Here is a 17,337-nt window from a genome sequence, read left to right as displayed (position 1 = left end):
AATCCAAATCTGTATGTTGAAAAAACTGAGACTCCAAGAGTTACTACACCTCATGCCACCTAGCAAGCAAAGTAGGGACCATTTCTCATCTATTAATAAACTTAAAAGTCTGATACATCTTTGGTCAGTGCTAAATAAATAATATAACTTACCACTTTAACTAGTTGTTTCTGCAGGCCCTGTGCTATCCTTAGACTGCCTTCTGTGTAAGCTGCTTCTGTTGTGTTCAAGGGTGGCTCAGTTACTTGGAAGCTCAAGATGACTGCAACAGGGGTGCCTGTCATCCCACGACTGGCGATCTCCTGGTGGGCCGTGACACGCAGCTTACAGCTTCTTCTACCTGCGGGCTGAGCAGAGCCCAGAAATACTGCATTCTCAGTTACCTGGAGGTAGGTTGGCGCCTTGTTTATTTGATGGGTCATTATTTAATCAAGGACGTAGATTTGTTCGGTACATCTGGCACTAATCAGACATTAAAGAAGAAGACAACATTCCTTCCTAAACAACGGAGACACTGGTGCAGTTGTCCCTCAGTATCCAAGGGAGATTGGTGCCAGGACACTTCCCCCCAACACCGAAATCCATGTATGCTCAAGTCCCTGCTCCGAAATGGCATAGTATTGACATGTACCCTCCCCTGTACTTTAAATAATTTCTAGATTACTTGTAATACCTAATATTAATATAAATGTTATATAAATAATTGTTACACTACATCTTAAAATTTGTGTTATTTCTATTGTTTTATTGTTATTTATCTTATTTTTATTTTTTATTTCATTAGGGGCAGGGGTCTCACCCTATTGCCCAGGCTGGAGTGTACCTCAGCTTCTGAAGTCGCTAAAAATACAGGCATGTACCACCACACCTGGCTAATTTTAATTTTGTTTTTTTAGAGACAGGGTCTCACTATGTTGTCCAGGCTGGTCTTGAACTGCTGGCCTCAAGCAATCTTCCCACCTCAGCCTCCTGAGTTGTTGGGATTACAGGCAAAGCCACCAGGCCTAGCCTGTTATTGTTTTATTGTTATTTTTTCCCAAATATTTTCAATCCTTGGTTGGTTGAATCCACAAATATGGAACCCACACATAAAGAAGGCCAACTCTCATATAATTCAAAGTCCAGGAAACCTTGACTAATCAAAATAAGGAAGATCTGTTTAATTTCCATTTCTCGTTACCCTCAGAATGAAATGTAAAGTCTTTTTGGTTCAGTCTTTGTAGGGCATTGCTATAAATTTACTGGTATACTTGGCTACCAGTCGCTCCCATAGAGCAAACATATTTGACTCATTTAATGAAGATTAAGGATCACCAGGGTCTGCTGCTATTGTGCTGAACACGAGTCCTCATTGCTCTGCCTTAGCTAGAGACAGAGGAGGTAAAGAACTGAGTTGATGGTACAGCAACATCATAATACCACTTGGAAGCTGTACTGTCCAAAAATCATAAATTCCCAATGTGGACATATTTTTGTGCCTTTTCCCCTTAAAGATCAGTTTTATAAAAGGATCAGCGGCTTTTCAGGTGTCTTTTCCTCTCCATGTACTGGCAACAGAACAAGCATCCAAGGTCATGTGAGTATCGTCCCTACCGAAAACCCTGAGGTAATCACGTCCACCCCTTAAATAAGAGGATGTGCAGGAAGGAAGTTGGACATAAGCCTAATGTTAGTGGTCCAGGCTTTTCCATGTATTGTTCACTTAAAGCAACTTGTTTAAGTCTCTGGGAAATGCTTTGTATTCAAATCGGTTTCTAGTAAAAGGTGATTATTATAAATAAGTGGAGACAATACTTGGGTGCGTAGCACTGTTCTAAGTTTGGGAAGTACTTGTGTAAGAAAGCAAATTATCTTCATGTTCAAGGAAATTACATGGTGGAAGTTCTGCTCAACTCTGGGCAGGTGACTACTAAGTCCAGGTGCTCTGGACAAAGAAGTGGTTCTCAACTCTTTATTTATTTTTGAGATACAGTCTCACTCTGTTGCCCAGGCTGGCATGAGTAGCACGTTCACAGCTCACTGCAGCCCCAACCTTCCAGGCAGGTGATCTTCTCACCTCCGCCTCCACCTACTGGTGGAGTAGGCAAGCACCACCATGCCCTGCTAATTTTTGGTATTTTTATAGAGACCATTCCCACTATGTTGCCCAAGCTGGTCTCGAACTCTTGGGCTCAAGCAATTTGCCCCCCTCAGGCTCCCAAAATGTCAGGATTACAGGCATGAGGCACCACCACTTTCCAACACAAGTGCTACCCATCTTGTTCTCTAGCCACTGGTATTTGCTTATTGGTGCCTGAGCCAACATACTCTGATGATAATTAGAAACTGGTGTTCCTTTTTTTTTTAGACAGAGTCTTGCTCTGTCACCAGGCCGGAGTGCAGTGGCGTGATCTTGGCTCACTGTAACCTCCGCCTCCTGGGTTCAAGCGATTCCCCTGCTTCACCCTCCCAAGCAGCTAGGACTACAGGCATGCACTACCACGCCCAGCTAATTTTTTGTATTTTAATAAAGATGGGGTTTCACCATGTTGGCCAGGATGGTCTTGATCCTGACCTTGTGATCTGCGCACCTCAGCCTCCCAAAGTGCTGGGATTACAGGCATGAGCCGCCTCGCCCTGCCAGAAATTGGTGTTCTTACATCTCAAAGTTATACCACCAAAAATCGAAGTAACTCCAACTGTGGTGGCTTCTTTTGTCTAGAGAATGATAGAAATCTTAGAAAGCTTAGAGCTGGAAAAAAAATCTCAAAATATTTCAGGCTGACAAAGTGTATTATAGGAGGGGCTACGACCACTAGTCTAGACAAACATTCGTGCAGCGCGGAGGATGAATTTTTTCCCCATCTGTTATGTAAAAAAGAGCTACCAAGCAAAGCATTTTGTTCAGAAGCTTCCAGTCAACATTAACCTATCAAGCTATCTAAGATGGAACTCACATTTGGTGGCCACAACGAAGCATCCTCTGAAGCCAACCTCATCAAAGATTATACCTCTAAAATGGTAATCAAAAAATGGCCCACAGCCCTGAAATTAAACATTTTCTTGAGTAATTTCCATAGTATTATTGGAAATTATTTGAATTTTTATCACTTTTGATAAAATCACAAAGTTTTCTACTGGTCACTAGGATGAGCTTATCCCTATGCAAAATTTATTTAGTATTAATTTTGCCTTAATTTTCAAAGGGCATTTTGGCTTTCTTCAACAATAAGGCCTATAGTGACCAATGATGCTGAAATACACTCATTATATGAATCTCTTGAAGGGCTGATTTGTTTTGACAGACTGTAGCTGAAATAATCCTTAAAATCATCCTGCATTTATTCAATAAATTTTATTGAACATCTACTATGTACCACACACTATTCTAGGTAATGGGGATACAGCAATAAGCAAAACCAAGTCCTTGCCTCATTCGGTTTTGATTCTCATTATGGAGAAAGACAATAAACCAACAACTGTATAATATAGTCTCAAGTAGTGATAAGGGCTTAGGAAATATAGAAAGTGGGACAAAAAATAGAGAGTGGCAGAGGGCCATGGGGGTGAAAAGGTGGTGGCATGTTAGATAGGGTAGTTGGGGAAAGGCTCTTTGAAGTGAAGGCATTTAAACAGAGGCCTGAAAGAAGAGAAGGAGCCAGGGGATAAGAATAGCTGGGAGGAAGAACAGCTTGAACTCTTCTAAGTGCTTAAAAAATAGCAAGAAGCAAGTGTAGCCGGAGTCAAGTGAGTGAAAAGCCAGGTGGACATGAAAGCAAAGAGGTGGCCATGGCCAACTCATATTGGGCTTTGTGAACCATGATGAACACATACGAGCAATGTGTGCTGAGTAACACCAGCTGAGCACCTATGCTGTTGTAGGCAATTTCCTGCACAGAAGCTTATAATGATCAGCCCCCACTTCCTGGAAGCTTTGCACAATTGCTCCTTCAGAGTCCCGTGAGTATTAGCCAGGAATAACTGCAGGCCGCTGACAGGCCTTTGGAAATCCTTGTAGAGCCCCTTAGGAGTTTTGAGTATGGCTATAAGTAGATGCATTAAATTAAGCAGCTCAAAGGCCAGTCTTTGCTGTTGTAACCTTCAAAAATCTATCCTAAGCAGGCTGGGCGTGGTGGCTCACACCTGTAATTCCACTGCTTTGGGAGGCCGAGGAGGGCAGATCACCTGAAGCCAAGAGTTCAAGACCAGCCTGGCCAACATGCTGAAACACTGTCTCTACTAAAAATACAAAAAAATAGCCAGGTGTGGTGGTGCGTGTCTGTAATCCTAGCTCCTTGGGAGACTGAGGCACAAGAATCTCTTGAACCCAGGAGATTGCAACACTGCACTCCAGCCTCAGTGACAGAGTGAGATTGTCTAAAAAAAAAAACCATCCTGAGCAAAACTAGTTCTGATTCACTAAGACCTTTCAAGAGGACTATTTCCAATTTTTTATTTCTTCATGTTAGTTGTGTATAGTTTAAAATAACTTCCACATCCTTTGCCTCTTATATGACAGAAAATTCGTTTTACATAAATTTGCATTTTAAGTCCAAATGTATAAATTTATAAAATTTTAGGTAATAGTTTAGTTTGTTGTTGTACTTAGGCACCTACTGATGGAAATTTTGATGTCTTGTTATTTCCTCTGCCTTTTATTTTTAGCCAGTTTGGAAGACAAATATAGTAAGTACAGCTTGCCTTTAATTTAGACTAACAATAAGTAATTCCAGTTTTTATTTTTAATTTTAATGATGGTGTTTTCCAGGGGGAACAAAAATGCTTCATCTGTGACTCTAGATATCCATATGATCCGTACGCCCAACCCAACAGCCACACCATTGAGAATGTCATTGTAAATTTTGAAGCAGACAGAGAAAAGAAATGGTGGCAATCTGAAAACGGTATGATTTAAGTTCCTTTCCAGTTGTTTATTTCTTCAATATTTTAATATGACATTCTCTTCCTTGTATGGTTTTAACAATGTCACAGTAAAGTATTATATTAGAATGGAACAGTATCCTCCAAGAATGTAGAATCCCATAGAAGAATAATTTTTTTTTCATTTTAACAAGAATACTTTCTTTTACAGGAAAATTAAAGTGTACATTAAGCACATAACTCAGAATTGTTCACTCTTTCCATGTGGGGGAAGAAAATATCGCTGCATCCTTTTGTTCTTTGTAAAAAAAAAAAATAAAGTTTATGAAGCTTGGTAAATTAAGCCTAATACAAAACACTCTGATGTAAACCGAATGAATAACACCGGTGGAAGTCTGAGAGTTAGCACCAAATGCTTTTTCCTTCAACACATGAAGGGAAAGAGAAAAAGAACATTTTGCTTCTTACTGTAAGCCAAAGTAAAATCTCTGAATTGAAAGGAGAGCTGGCTACAGACTGAAGTTCTTTCTTTCCTGGATGTATGCCCTTCTCTCTTTGTGAATAGTTGTGATATTGAGCCTACGTTGGCGCTGACCCTCTGGATTCCTAGATGCTCGCTATAAAAGTGGACCTGATCAGGGATCCTCATGTCTCACCCCTGGCCATGGGCCTCATGTGCGCACATGTACGTCCACACAGGCTGGCCTTGTCTAATGCAGGCTTGCCTACTCTTGATGACCCCTCTTTAACACTAGTCTAGAACTCTTCAGTTTTCCTGAGCCCCCCAAAATGATTTCATTCACTACATTGCTATGTGTTGCACTTTGACATTTGGACTATAATTTCTCTATTCTCTGCAGACTCCTGTAATTTCCTTTAGATTTCCTTTAGATTTTAGACCACTAGAAGGGAGTGTGGGAATAATCATAATATATAAGATAGTTTCAGGCAAGTATAATATGAGGCTGTTTTATTTATGTCATCCGCTTGACCAATGATTGACTGTGCTACTAAATGCCATTTCATTTTGGATCCTAGTTATTGATGTCAAGCTGGAATCTCCTTAATGAATGTCAGGCATTTTTTTTTCCATAGCCACCTGTCCTCCTGATGAATGGTGCCGTTTTTGCTTAATGGCTGTTTTGAACCCTCACATCTAACATTTGTTCCACATCTCCTCACAAAGGCAATGTCCCTCTGTCCAAGCCAATGACATAGAACAAGGATTTGGAACCAAGCAGCTTAGAGAGAGGGACAGATATCCTTTCTAGAAAGGGTTAGGACCCTTGACACACAGCCTGCAATGTGGCTGTCACTTAGCAGCAAACACGTCCCTGAGCTTTTCACCTTAGAAATCTAGGCTGAGTCCTGATTCACTGCAGTCCAACCACTGTCATCTGAAGCCACACTGTCCAGTGTGAGCACTTGAAATGTGTCTAATCCAAATTGAGATGGGCTGGAAGTATAAAAGCATCCCAGACTTCTTTCTAAGACATAGTTTTGGGAGAAAATGTATAATAAAGAATCACTAATTATCTGGCAGTGTGTGGTGGCTCACACCTGTAATCCTAGCACTTTGGGAGGCCAAGGCGGGCAGATCACTTGACCTCAGGAGTTTGAGACCAGCCTGGCCAACATGGCAAAGCCCTGTCTCTACTAAAAAGATAAAAATTAGCTGGGCATGCTGCAGCAAGCCTGTAGTCCCAGCTACTCGGGAGACTAAGGCAGGAGAATCCCTTGAACCTGGGAGGCAGAGATTGCAGTGAGTCAAGATCCTGCCACTGCACTCCATCCTGGGGGACAGAGCGAGACTCTGTCTTAAAAAAATCACTAATTTTTACAATATTGATTATATGTTGAAATAACTTTTAAATATGTGGGTTTAAGTATATTATTACAAATAAATTTATCTGTTTCTTTTCACTTTTTTAATGTGGCTGCTAAAAAATTTAAAATTACATACATGACTCACATTCTATTTCTGTTGGACAGTGCTGCTCTAGAGAGATCTGGGATGCTTTTGTGTCCAGGTTAGGGCTGATACCCCACGTCTGTGCTGGAGATGGATGACAACTAGCTCGGTGCAAAGCCCCAACCAGGATACCTCTGCCACCTCCTCAGCTACAGAGGAGCCCACAAGTCCCTACTCCAAGGGGAATATTCCAAGCTGGGTTGTATGCCAGGTGACAATGAAATTATGGTTCAAATGACTGTTAGCAGCTCTTGGAAGAAACAGGTGCATTGATTTTTACTATCCTCTGGCTAGCTAGCTCATGTTTATGTGTAGTGAAGATTTCAGCACAAGGAAATGAACCCTCACTTTCTCTCTTTCCATGTAGGGCAAATGTCCCGAAACTCTCTTGGTCATATGTAATGCTGCCACATAGTGGCCATGTGTGTTGGCACTAAAACACGGATGTGGGCACAGTCAGCGTGAAGCCTATCCTGCTTTCCAGGCCTCCTGGGCTTGGAGTGGCATGAGACACCACTCCAACAGACTGGGAAGAGTGACCACCAGCCTTGTGGCATCAAAAGGATTTTATTACAGATCAGCCACAGTGGGGAATTAACATGATAAGCAGGAGTCTCTCAAAATCACTGATTTTCTTCTTTCTGGATTTTTCTTTAGGTCTTGATCATGTCAGCATCAGACTAAACTTAGAGGCATTATTTCGGTTCAGCCACCTTATCTTGACCTTTAAGGTAAGATGAATAGGCCTGCTGCGCCTCTTTTATCTACTCCCCAAATGCTCAGTGTTTATCTGGAATTTTACTTCCTTGCTTCCTTGCAGTGAACAAAAACAGAATAAGTTCAGACTTGGGCTTTGCCACCTGAGCTTTGACTCTTACATGAAGAAAAAAAATCAATGACCATGACTATATGATTTAAAAAAAAAAAAATAGAAGGCACAGAGGAAAGGAAAACTCCCAGAACTGGGGTAATAAGAACCACAAGATAATTTTTAGGAGAGAAGGGCAGGATTTGGGAGTCATTTAGGTGAATATGGAAAGGTTGTGGTCAAGAGCAAAAGCAAAATTAAAGAGTCTTAACTAAGATTAGCCAGATGCCAGATAAAATCATTGTGCTATAGTGCTCCTTTAATCATTCAGGAAAATTCTAATTTTGATGTCAGATTTTATGCTAGTTCTGGTAAGAAAAAATGAATATGAAATTTAAAAAGTGAAATACCAGTCTTTGTCTCCAAAGAACTCACATGTAGTCATGGATACGAACACATAAATATAATAGAAAATTATAATACAGGCCAGGCGCAGTGCCTTATGCCTGTAATCCCAGAACTTTGGGAGGCCGAGGCAGGTGGAACACCTGAGGTCAGGAGTTTGAGACCAGTCTGACCAACATGGAGAAACCCTGTCTCTACTAAAAATATAAAATTAGCCAGGCATGGTGGCACGTGCCTGTAGTCCCAACTACTTGGGAGGCTGAGGCAGGAGAATCGCTTGAACCCGGGAGGCAAAGTTTGCTGTGAGCTGAGATCACATCACTACACTCCAGCCTGGGTCATAGAGTGAGACTCAGTCTCAAAAAGAAAAAGAAAACAGAAAATTTTAACACAAAGTGATAAGTACTGAATTAGTGGTATGATTGATTTAAAATGCTGGGGAATTTAAGAGGCTAAATCTGCTCTGGGGAACCAAGGTAAATTTCATGGATAGGGTTTGAAGGATATATAAGAGTTTGCCAGAGGAAGAGCATACTTAGCAAAGAGAATCACAATAAATTGCTGTAAAATATTAACTATGTTAGCTTTTCCATTTATATGCCATCTTTCTTCAATTAATAATTCACACAGCCATAAACATTTTCACAATGTAATTAGATTATGAGGACAAAGTGTGTACTCATAAATACTGAAAAGAGACCATGGTGTGTATATTGTGTAGTAGATTTTAAAAGATAGACCTGGCCAAGCGCAGTGACTCACACCTGTAATCCCAGCATTTTGGGAGGCTGAGGTGGGCATCTGAGCCCAGGAGACAGAGAACAGCCTGGGCAACATGGCAAAACTCTGGCTCTACAAAAAACTTATCTGGGCACAGTGGCATGTACCTGTAGTCCCAGCTACTCAGGAGGCTGAGGTGAGAAAATCACCTAGGCCTGGGAAGTTGAGGCTGCAGTGAGCCGGATCATGCCGCTGCACTCCAGCCTGGGTGACGGAGTGAGATCCTTTCTCAAAAACAAAGCCAAAAAAAAAAAAAAAAAAAAGAACTTTTAGAAAAATAGAATTAGAAAATATAAATATTCAATCTGAAGCTGGTAATAAAATCTGCCTTCGTGAAACATGTCCACTTTTACTCATTTTTCCTAGACTTTTCGGCCAGCTGCAATGTTAGTTGAACGTTCCACAGACTATGGACACACCTGGAAAGTGTTCAAATATTTTGCAAAAGACTGTGCCACCTCCTTTCCTAATATCGCATCTGGCCAGGCCCAGGGAGTGGGAGACATCGTTTGTGACTCCAAATATTCGGATATTGAACCCTCAACTGGTGGAGAGGTAGCATTTCCTTCCTTGTATTTATTTTATATAAATTAAACTTTTAAAATGTGTAATTAACTTACATGAAAAAAATGTAGATAATGTTTCCTGCAATGTAAATTGGGCTGTTGCTGTTTAAAAAATGAAAGTGTCTAAATTGAAATGAGTCCCAAATAATAAATACTAAATACGTTTTTTAGGTGCAATCCTGCACACGAGTGCTCAGCTGAAGGTGAGCATGGGATAAAACTTAAATGGGACACCATGGCCTCAAGCACCCAGAAAAAGAAACACCCATTTCTACCCCTTGCAAAGCCATGTAAGCTAGCAGCAACCTGGCATTAGCTATCTCATCCCCGTGCTCTGTAAATCACCACCCCAGGGGAATCTGCCAGGAACATCCCTCTGAGCAAAGCTGGTGCCTGGCAGAAAGTTGGAGTGAATGGGATTGAACAGGTATAATTTTATCTGGTAGAGCAGAAAGAATTAGTGGGAGAAGACAGCTCCAGAATTCCCCACTAGACACAAATTGATCATGGCTTGCCAACTGTCCATCACTCCATCCCAACCCAGCATAAGCGCTCTCTTTGCCATTTCTGCCTGTATGAACCACTTGTACATAAAAAGCCAGAAATGACTGAAGAATACCTTTAATTTATTTTTCCTCTTGGTACTTCTATTCATATGGTAACCCAAATGATAATCTGTATTCTATGCCAGCTGGGAAGCAATGGTTCAGACTTCTTATAAGATCAGGCTCTCTTCTGTAAGAGTGCATTTGATGGCCAGGTGCGATGGCTCACATCTATAATTCCAGCACTTTAGGAGGCCAAGGCAGGAGGATCACTTGAGACTGGGAGTTCGAGACCAGCCTGGGCAACATGGGGAGACCCACATCTCTACAAAAAAACTTTAAAAATTAGCCAGGTGTGGTGATGCATGTCTGTGGTCTCAGACACTTGGGAGGCTGAAGTGGTAAGATTGAGCCTGGGAGGTTAAAGAGTGTATTTGACAGTTATATTTTCTGGTAACATGCTATAAATTTATCTACATTTGTTTTACAGGTTGTTTTAAAGGTTTTGGATCCCAGTTTTGAAATTGAAAACCCTTACAGCCCCTACATTCAAGGTATGAATTCTTTTATATTTTTCCTATCAGCTTTTTAAAAATTTCACATTTGGCATCTTCCTTGTCAGTACTTTTCTGGTTTTTTTCCTATTTTCTTGAGACAGTGTCTTGTTCTGTCACCCAGGCTACAGTGCAGTGGCACAAGCTCAGCTCTCTGCAACCTCCACCTCCTGGGTTCAAGCAACTCTTGTGCCTCAGCCTCCTGAGTAGCTGGGATTATAGGCATGCGCCACCATGCCTGGCTAATTTTTGTATTTTATGTAAAGATGGGGTCTCACCATGTTGCCCAGTCTGGTCTCAAACTCTTGAGCTCAAGGAATCCTCCTGCCTTGGCCTCCCAAAGTGCTGGGATTACAGGCACGAGGCACCACACCAGGCCTGTAATCGTTTTTCTATGGTATATTAAGGGTATATCAGTATATCAGTCAAGGAGAATGCCTTGAACTGATGCACCTCAAATTCATTTTGATTCATTATTTTCATTTCTTTAGAGCTTGTGACACTGACAAACCTGAGGATAAACTTTACCAAGCTCCACACCCTTGGGGATACTTTGCTTGGAAGGAGGCAAAATGATTCCCTTAATAAATACTACTATGCTCTGTACGAGATGGTTGTTCGGGGAAGCTGCTTTTGCAATGGCCATGCTAGCGAATGTAGCCCTATGCAGAAGGTGCGGGGAGATGTTTTCAGCCCTCCTGGAATGGTGAGTTATTAATCCCAGGGAGCAGTGGGCTGTCCTACCTGCCTTTCACCGTCCTGGTGCTGAATGTAGGTGAGACACTCCACATGAAGATCAACAAATCTAAGTGCCAGTTTTGTGCTCAGGTGGGTTCCATTGAACCCACCCTGATAGCCCACCTAGGGCCCTCCAGTTCCTCCACCCAGAGGTGCTTGTGGATTCTGCTGCCAGTGGACATCACTGAACTAGTGAGCAGAATTTATACTTTAGGATTTCAAGAGGCTTCATCTTGCCCTCTTTTCATTTGTTTTGTAGAGCATGGAGATTAGATGGGGAGGGATCATATCGGGTTGGTGCAAAAGTGCTGTTTTTGCAACTACTTGTAATTGCAAAAACAGCAATTACTGTTGCACACACCTAATAATTTCACATTCATTCTCTCACAAAACTCTGCTGAAGGACTTTTGTGTGCAAGACCCTATAGTCAATACTAAGGCGTTTCAGCGATATCTGATATTGTAATCCAAGCAGCATTCTTATACTGGGAATGGCTGTGATCTCTCTCATCTGGGGGGACTCGCCTTAAAAGACACTGTAGACACGTTGTAGTTTTATGCAGAGCCCCAGGAAGTGTATCTACTAAATAAATGTAAACTGTTTATTAGGCATAATCATACAAGGCTTCATGTTAAGCTAGTGCGCCTTCCCATTCAGCTGCCTCTGTTTCACTGGAAATAGAGCTTCTCTCTCTACATGTGGGCCATTTCGAGCATTTGGGGAAAATCCAGGAGAATCACGTGCCTTTCTTCAGCTTTGTTCCCTTTTCTAACTCCCTCTTTTCCTTATGCTCCTAAACCACCCCACATACCGCTCCTCCCCAACTCCCCACAAGCCCTCCAGCCATCCTGTCCCTTTTTTATTGAGGGCCACAAGGTGCTGCCCTGAAACTAGAACCCAGAAAAGCTAAAAAAAAAAAAAAGATTGTATTTTATAAGTTCACTGAACTTTTAAAATTTTTATAAAGTTTAAAGCTAGTTCAGAAAATAATGAAAGATAGTCAAGATTGGTACTGTAATTAACATGTGGGAAACTAAGAATCAGAGAAGTACCATTACTTGGTATTTCATTTCCCATTTAAAGAACCCCAGCGTCCCCAAGGAGAAGCCCTCTTTTAACACTGTATTTGTTGCACAATGCAGGTTCATGGTCAGTGTGTCTGTCAGCACAATACAGATGGTCCGAACTGTGAGAGATGCAAGGACTTCTTCCAGGACGCTCCTTGGAGACCAGCTGCAGGCCTCCAGGACAACGCTTGCAGATGTGGGTGAAACTCAGTTCTCTGCATAGACTGAGTGTGCTCTGGGTTTCCTTATTTTAAGGAGCGCTTGGTTCACTTCTCTGGGCCTGCAGGCACCAAAGTGGTGAAGCTGTCCTTCCAGCTCCTATAGTGCGATACACTGATGTTCCCAATTATCTCACACAGAAGAATCACCAATGTCTCCAACCCTCACATGATGAATTAAGTTTAATTTTAAAAATGAGAGAGTAAGCATGTTTCATGGCACCGTTCCAGTGGAGCAATGGGGCCATGGAATGGCAGTACCAGCAGGGACAACGCAACTCCAAGAATTTGGTGAACACTAGATTTGGTTCAGAGATCTGTACTGTCATCCTGAATAGTCATACATTCCATGAACATGACTTAAACCCATCTGTAGGATAATAGGAGAAATGAGGTCCAGGATTGAGTTTGACAGGCTATTGTATTGTTTTAAATAAAATATTCAGGCTAATAAGATGCTGGTTTTGTTTTGGCTAACAGGTTTGCTGCCTCTGAATTTTAATGAACTTCCAAACAAATTTGTTATTCAATTTCTTTTCCCAGACTAGGGAAAGAAGAATATGAGGGAATGAAATGTCTCTAGAAGAGCTCTTAAAAAAAAAAAAAAAAAAAAAAAAAAAAAAAAAAAAAAAAAAAAAGCCCCATTCGTGAGAGTCACAGTATACAAGACCCAGGAAGATGCAGCCTGACCTTAGTCTGTTTACAGGAAAAGAACGAAAAAGGCAAACAGTGCAGACATGACCGTGAAGACAAATTCCTCCAAACAGCCTGCCTTTCTTTTCAGGCCATTGGCCGAGCCTCAGATGAGATAAAACGGAACGCAGCCCTTGCAGGGCTCTGCCCATGTGGAAGGAGAGGCCGGGCCGGCTGAGCTCTGCCATCTTTTCTCAGAATCTCAGAGCATGCAGAACATTTAATGTAAAAATTTCATTTGCACAAAGTATAAGTCAGTAAAAGTATCTTTTAATGACCACCACAAATATTGCAGTCTGTGGCTTTAGATCACTGAACTGATTTACATCTGTTCACTTGATTTTTAAAAGTTACCTATTTAACGTGTGGGGAGCATATTTTATAGAAAGCGTAGGAGCAGAATCCGAGTGCTGGAAAGCTCCTCTGAGAGCACACATGTTGAGCCTTTGTTCACTTCATGCATCTATACAAAGGACACGAAGTGGCAGGAGGACCCGGAGCACGAGCGGGTGCGCTGACCAGTGCGGGGGCGCGGGCTGCGCCACCCGAGGCCTCGGCCCACCTCTCAGTCCCTCTCTTCTCCCCTCAGCATGCAGCTGTAACGGCCACTCCAGCCGCTGCCACTTCGACAGGACTGCGTACCTGGCAAGCGGCGGCCTCAGCGGGGGCGTGTGTGAGGCCTGCCAGCACAACACCGAGGGGCAGCACTGCGACCGCTGCAGGCCCCTCTTCTACAGGGACCCCCGCAAGGCCATCTCGGACCCCTACGCGTGCCTTCGTGAGTCCCGGGCTCTGCCTGGATCCTACCCACTGTCTGGGCAAAGTCCAGCTCACCGCGCCCCCTCTGCTTAACAGCGTCTCCAAACTACCCTATTCTGGGGGAGGGGAGGATTGCAAAAATACCTCAGCTTTAAAGAGCTCGTCTTTCTGCAAACAGGTGGATCCAAATAATCTGCGTCTGTCCTGGTAGTTGAGGAAATTACGCAGGATTCCGCCAGGAGGGGCAGACACCTTGTGCATCACGGAAGCCTGCTGGGGAGGAACCAAAGGGGTGAAATTGGCTAAAACATTCGACTGGCTGTAGACAATTCAATTTTGCTGTTAAGATTCCTAAGCTAACATGTTACTTAGCTTACGCTTTTAAAAACCCTTTAAAAATATTTTCTCTGGAATCCCAACTTCTTAAATGAAATATTTCAAGCATGTACAAAATAATAGAGAATAATGTAATGAGCACCTTTATACCCCAGCATGAGCTTTCTCTAAACAGTCTTAACCTATTGCCCTTGGGACTTTCTTTAATAAAACACGGCAGGCACTATTGATGTCTCAGGTGCACAACTGTCCCATTTGTCTACCCTCCTTGCTAGGAGTAAATTTCATATATTTGGCATTATCATGTTTGTTTTTCACACTTTCACATGTGTTTTTATCTATGAACAATATATATTGACATGTTTTCAAAGTTTAGATAGATGATGTCATTTTCTATGTAGCTTTCAACACTTGGGTATTTCATTCAACATTATATTTTTGAGATTTTTCCATATTGCGTAGCCTCAGTTCTTCCACTTTAATTTCTTAAAGAATTAACAAAATTTATTCATTTTCTTTGGATGCTGTAGTAAACATTCTTGTGCATGTGGCCTGGTACATATATGCAAACACTGTCCCTAGGAGGCATACCTAGCAGTGGAATTTCTGGGTCATGGAGTATGGACTTCCATGAATTGATTTAATAATACTGCATTGTCCTCTAAGTGAGTATGCCAATGGCTGCTCACACCAATAGTAAATGGGAGTTCCCGTGGCTTTGTATCCTTGCTAACGCTTAGTTTTGTCAAACTTCAATTTTTGCTATCTTGGTTTTATCACACTTTAATTTTTGCTAATCAAGTGGTATCTCATCATTGTTTTAATTTGCATTTTCCCTCAGCTCTGAGACTTGAGTGAGGCAAGGAAAGCACCTAAGTTCCAACATGTAAGGAAGAACTCACCATCAGGGGGGTAGAAGTGCAGGGCTGACACTTGCTGCTTGCACAGACCTGAGACTGGTGCCTCCTTAAATGTTGCACCCTAGCCACCTTGCCTGCTCACTTTCATCCCATCACTGCTGTGCATTTTTGCCTCCATAAATACTCCAACCTGATTTCAAATACCCAGTGTCAGTAAGTGTGTCTGAAAGCTTACTCTACTTGCAAACTAACAAGTTAGCCTGTTACTGTTTCATGGATACTAGCAGAAGACACGAAACTCTTGGGCCAAAGACAAAAGACTTTGTAACTCATGGCATAGCAAGCAACAAGCTCCTTGTATTGGCCTGAATTTTCATGTCCCCAAGTCCCATGGGTGGGACACAAAGGATACCATGTTAATAGTGTACATCCAGTGAGTTTATGATACAGCCAAGGAACACTGAGCTTGAAGAATTCATTGCTTTATAGCAAGTGGAAGTAAGCCTATTTTTTATCTGGGGAAGATGCCATTCCATCCCTCAAGGTTGCTTGTTGCAAACACAACCCTGAGAAATGTCCTGGGTAAAGAGCCAGTGGGGTCTTGCACGGTTGGCACACTTAGCAAGAACATTCATGATACCAGCAGCCACGGAGGATTGCCTCTCCCAGTACTCAGGGATCCTGCTTCTTAGGCTACATCCATATATTGTTAAAATGGGGACAGGGAAGCTGCTATAAACTCTAACTTCAACCTTTATATAATCATAATACATAAAATGAAGCCTTATACAGTGTATTTCAGTGGCTACCTGAATATATTCAATGTCCTAGATTTCAAACTTTAAGTGGTCACAATATAGAAAAAGCATCAATGAAATGTTTTAGCTCAGATTACTCAGTAGGCACCTGACTATAAAATTTACCATATGCGACCTGTTCAACGTTGTTATAAAGGACTAGATTCTCATAAAATATATTTCTTTAGAGCAATTTCCTAAGTATCCTACAGTTTTTACCATAATCTGTAATCATGCACACACATAACTTTTATTGTTTTTAAAGCTATGTATTTATAAAAGAAGATTAAATTGCTCTGTTGGGTAGAATCAAGGAAATCTAGTGATTGAAACAGATAATCTAGGAATCTGGAAAGAGATTTAAAAATAATAAACCAAATATATTGAGCATATCAATCAAAGTCTTGTTCCTTAAGAAGCACTGAGTATTAACTTGATAGTGCTTTTGAAAGAAACCAAGGAAAGAAAACTAGTACTCCTGGTATGAAACTAAGAAGTCATTCTTTATAAAGAAGGAATTTTTCTATAAAAGGTAGATGAGAAGCTTGTAACAAACTGCTATCGTGAGACACCCCAGTTTACCTAAACAAATGTTTATGTGTATATATACAAAGGATGTGTATTTGAAGATTGATTAGCATTCTCATATAAATTTTCTCTAAATTGTCCTTGTTTGAACCTAAATATTTATATAAACAGATTCCAGGCCTAAGAGTTGACTAATTTTAAGTTTTCTACAATTAAGATGCCATTAAATCCGATACAGAAAAACCAAGATTTGGTAGACTCAACTAGTGACAATAAAAGTTTGCTAGAATTATATGATACCAAGATGTTTAATTAGACTTCTAAAGGTCGTGACATAAGGTTATTTCAAAAACATTTACTATCCATCCTCCCACATCCCTTTCCCAAAGGATGCTTTTGTATATAATTAAATTATTATCTGGAACTCAATGCTGATTCTTTGGAGTGTCTCCCAAAGAAATTGGTTTTTTCCTTTTGGCCACTTCTAAGATGAATCCAGTTTGTTCCTTTCTTTCTAGAAGCAACTGGCTTTAATTAGAAAAAAATTGTCATTTTTCCAAACTAAACAGAACTCAAAGCTATTTTTTCATAGTAAGATTTTATCACCAGTCACAAAACACTAACAAATGATTGAAATTTGAAAGATTGTGTCAGCAAACACCAGTTGCTTCAATAATGTAAAACAACTGGTTTGACTGAATTGTTTCCACTAAACTCACTAACCTAAATGGTGATTATATAGGCGTAATTTTAGACTTGATAATTTTGTTTTTAGTAATCTGAAGAAAGCATGTATAAATGTGAACATGACTGCTCCTTAAAATCATGATATTCATATTTTTTTGTTTGT

At 41.1% G+C, this 17,337-nt stretch overlaps 1 protein-coding gene across 4 annotated transcripts in view; it reads left to right on the top strand.

Moving 5' to 3' along the window:
- Positions 1–17,337, top strand: part of LAMB4 (laminin subunit beta 4) — a 109,821-nt gene that overhangs the window by 13,955 nt on the left and 78,529 nt on the right. For all 4 annotated transcript variants that reach the window (XR_005203143.1, XM_017546836.2, XM_037745114.1 and 1 more), the window contains exons 3-10: positions 232–389; positions 4,748–4,883; positions 7,490–7,563; positions 9,192–9,380; positions 10,427–10,490; positions 10,982–11,196; positions 12,372–12,492; positions 13,797–13,985. Coding sequence is in view for 3 of the 4 variants with exons in the window: in XM_017546836.2 (XP_017402325.1) it covers positions 232–389; positions 4,748–4,883; positions 7,490–7,563; positions 9,192–9,380; positions 10,427–10,490; positions 10,982–11,196; positions 12,372–12,492; positions 13,797–13,985 (1,146 nt within the window). In the remaining variant the exon portion in view is untranslated. The remainder of the gene's footprint in view (positions 1–231; positions 390–4,747; positions 4,884–7,489; positions 7,564–9,191; positions 9,381–10,426; positions 10,491–10,981; positions 11,197–12,371; positions 12,493–13,796; positions 13,986–17,337) is intronic.

Source organism: Cebus imitator, unplaced genomic scaffold, assembly GCF_001604975.1.
Source record: "Cebus imitator isolate Cc_AM_T3 unplaced genomic scaffold, Cebus_imitator-1.0 Scaffold192, whole genome shotgun sequence".
Classification (NCBI taxonomy): Eukaryota; Metazoa; Chordata; class Mammalia; order Primates; family Cebidae; genus Cebus; species Cebus imitator.
This window is presented reverse-complemented; position numbering and strand designations above follow the sequence as displayed.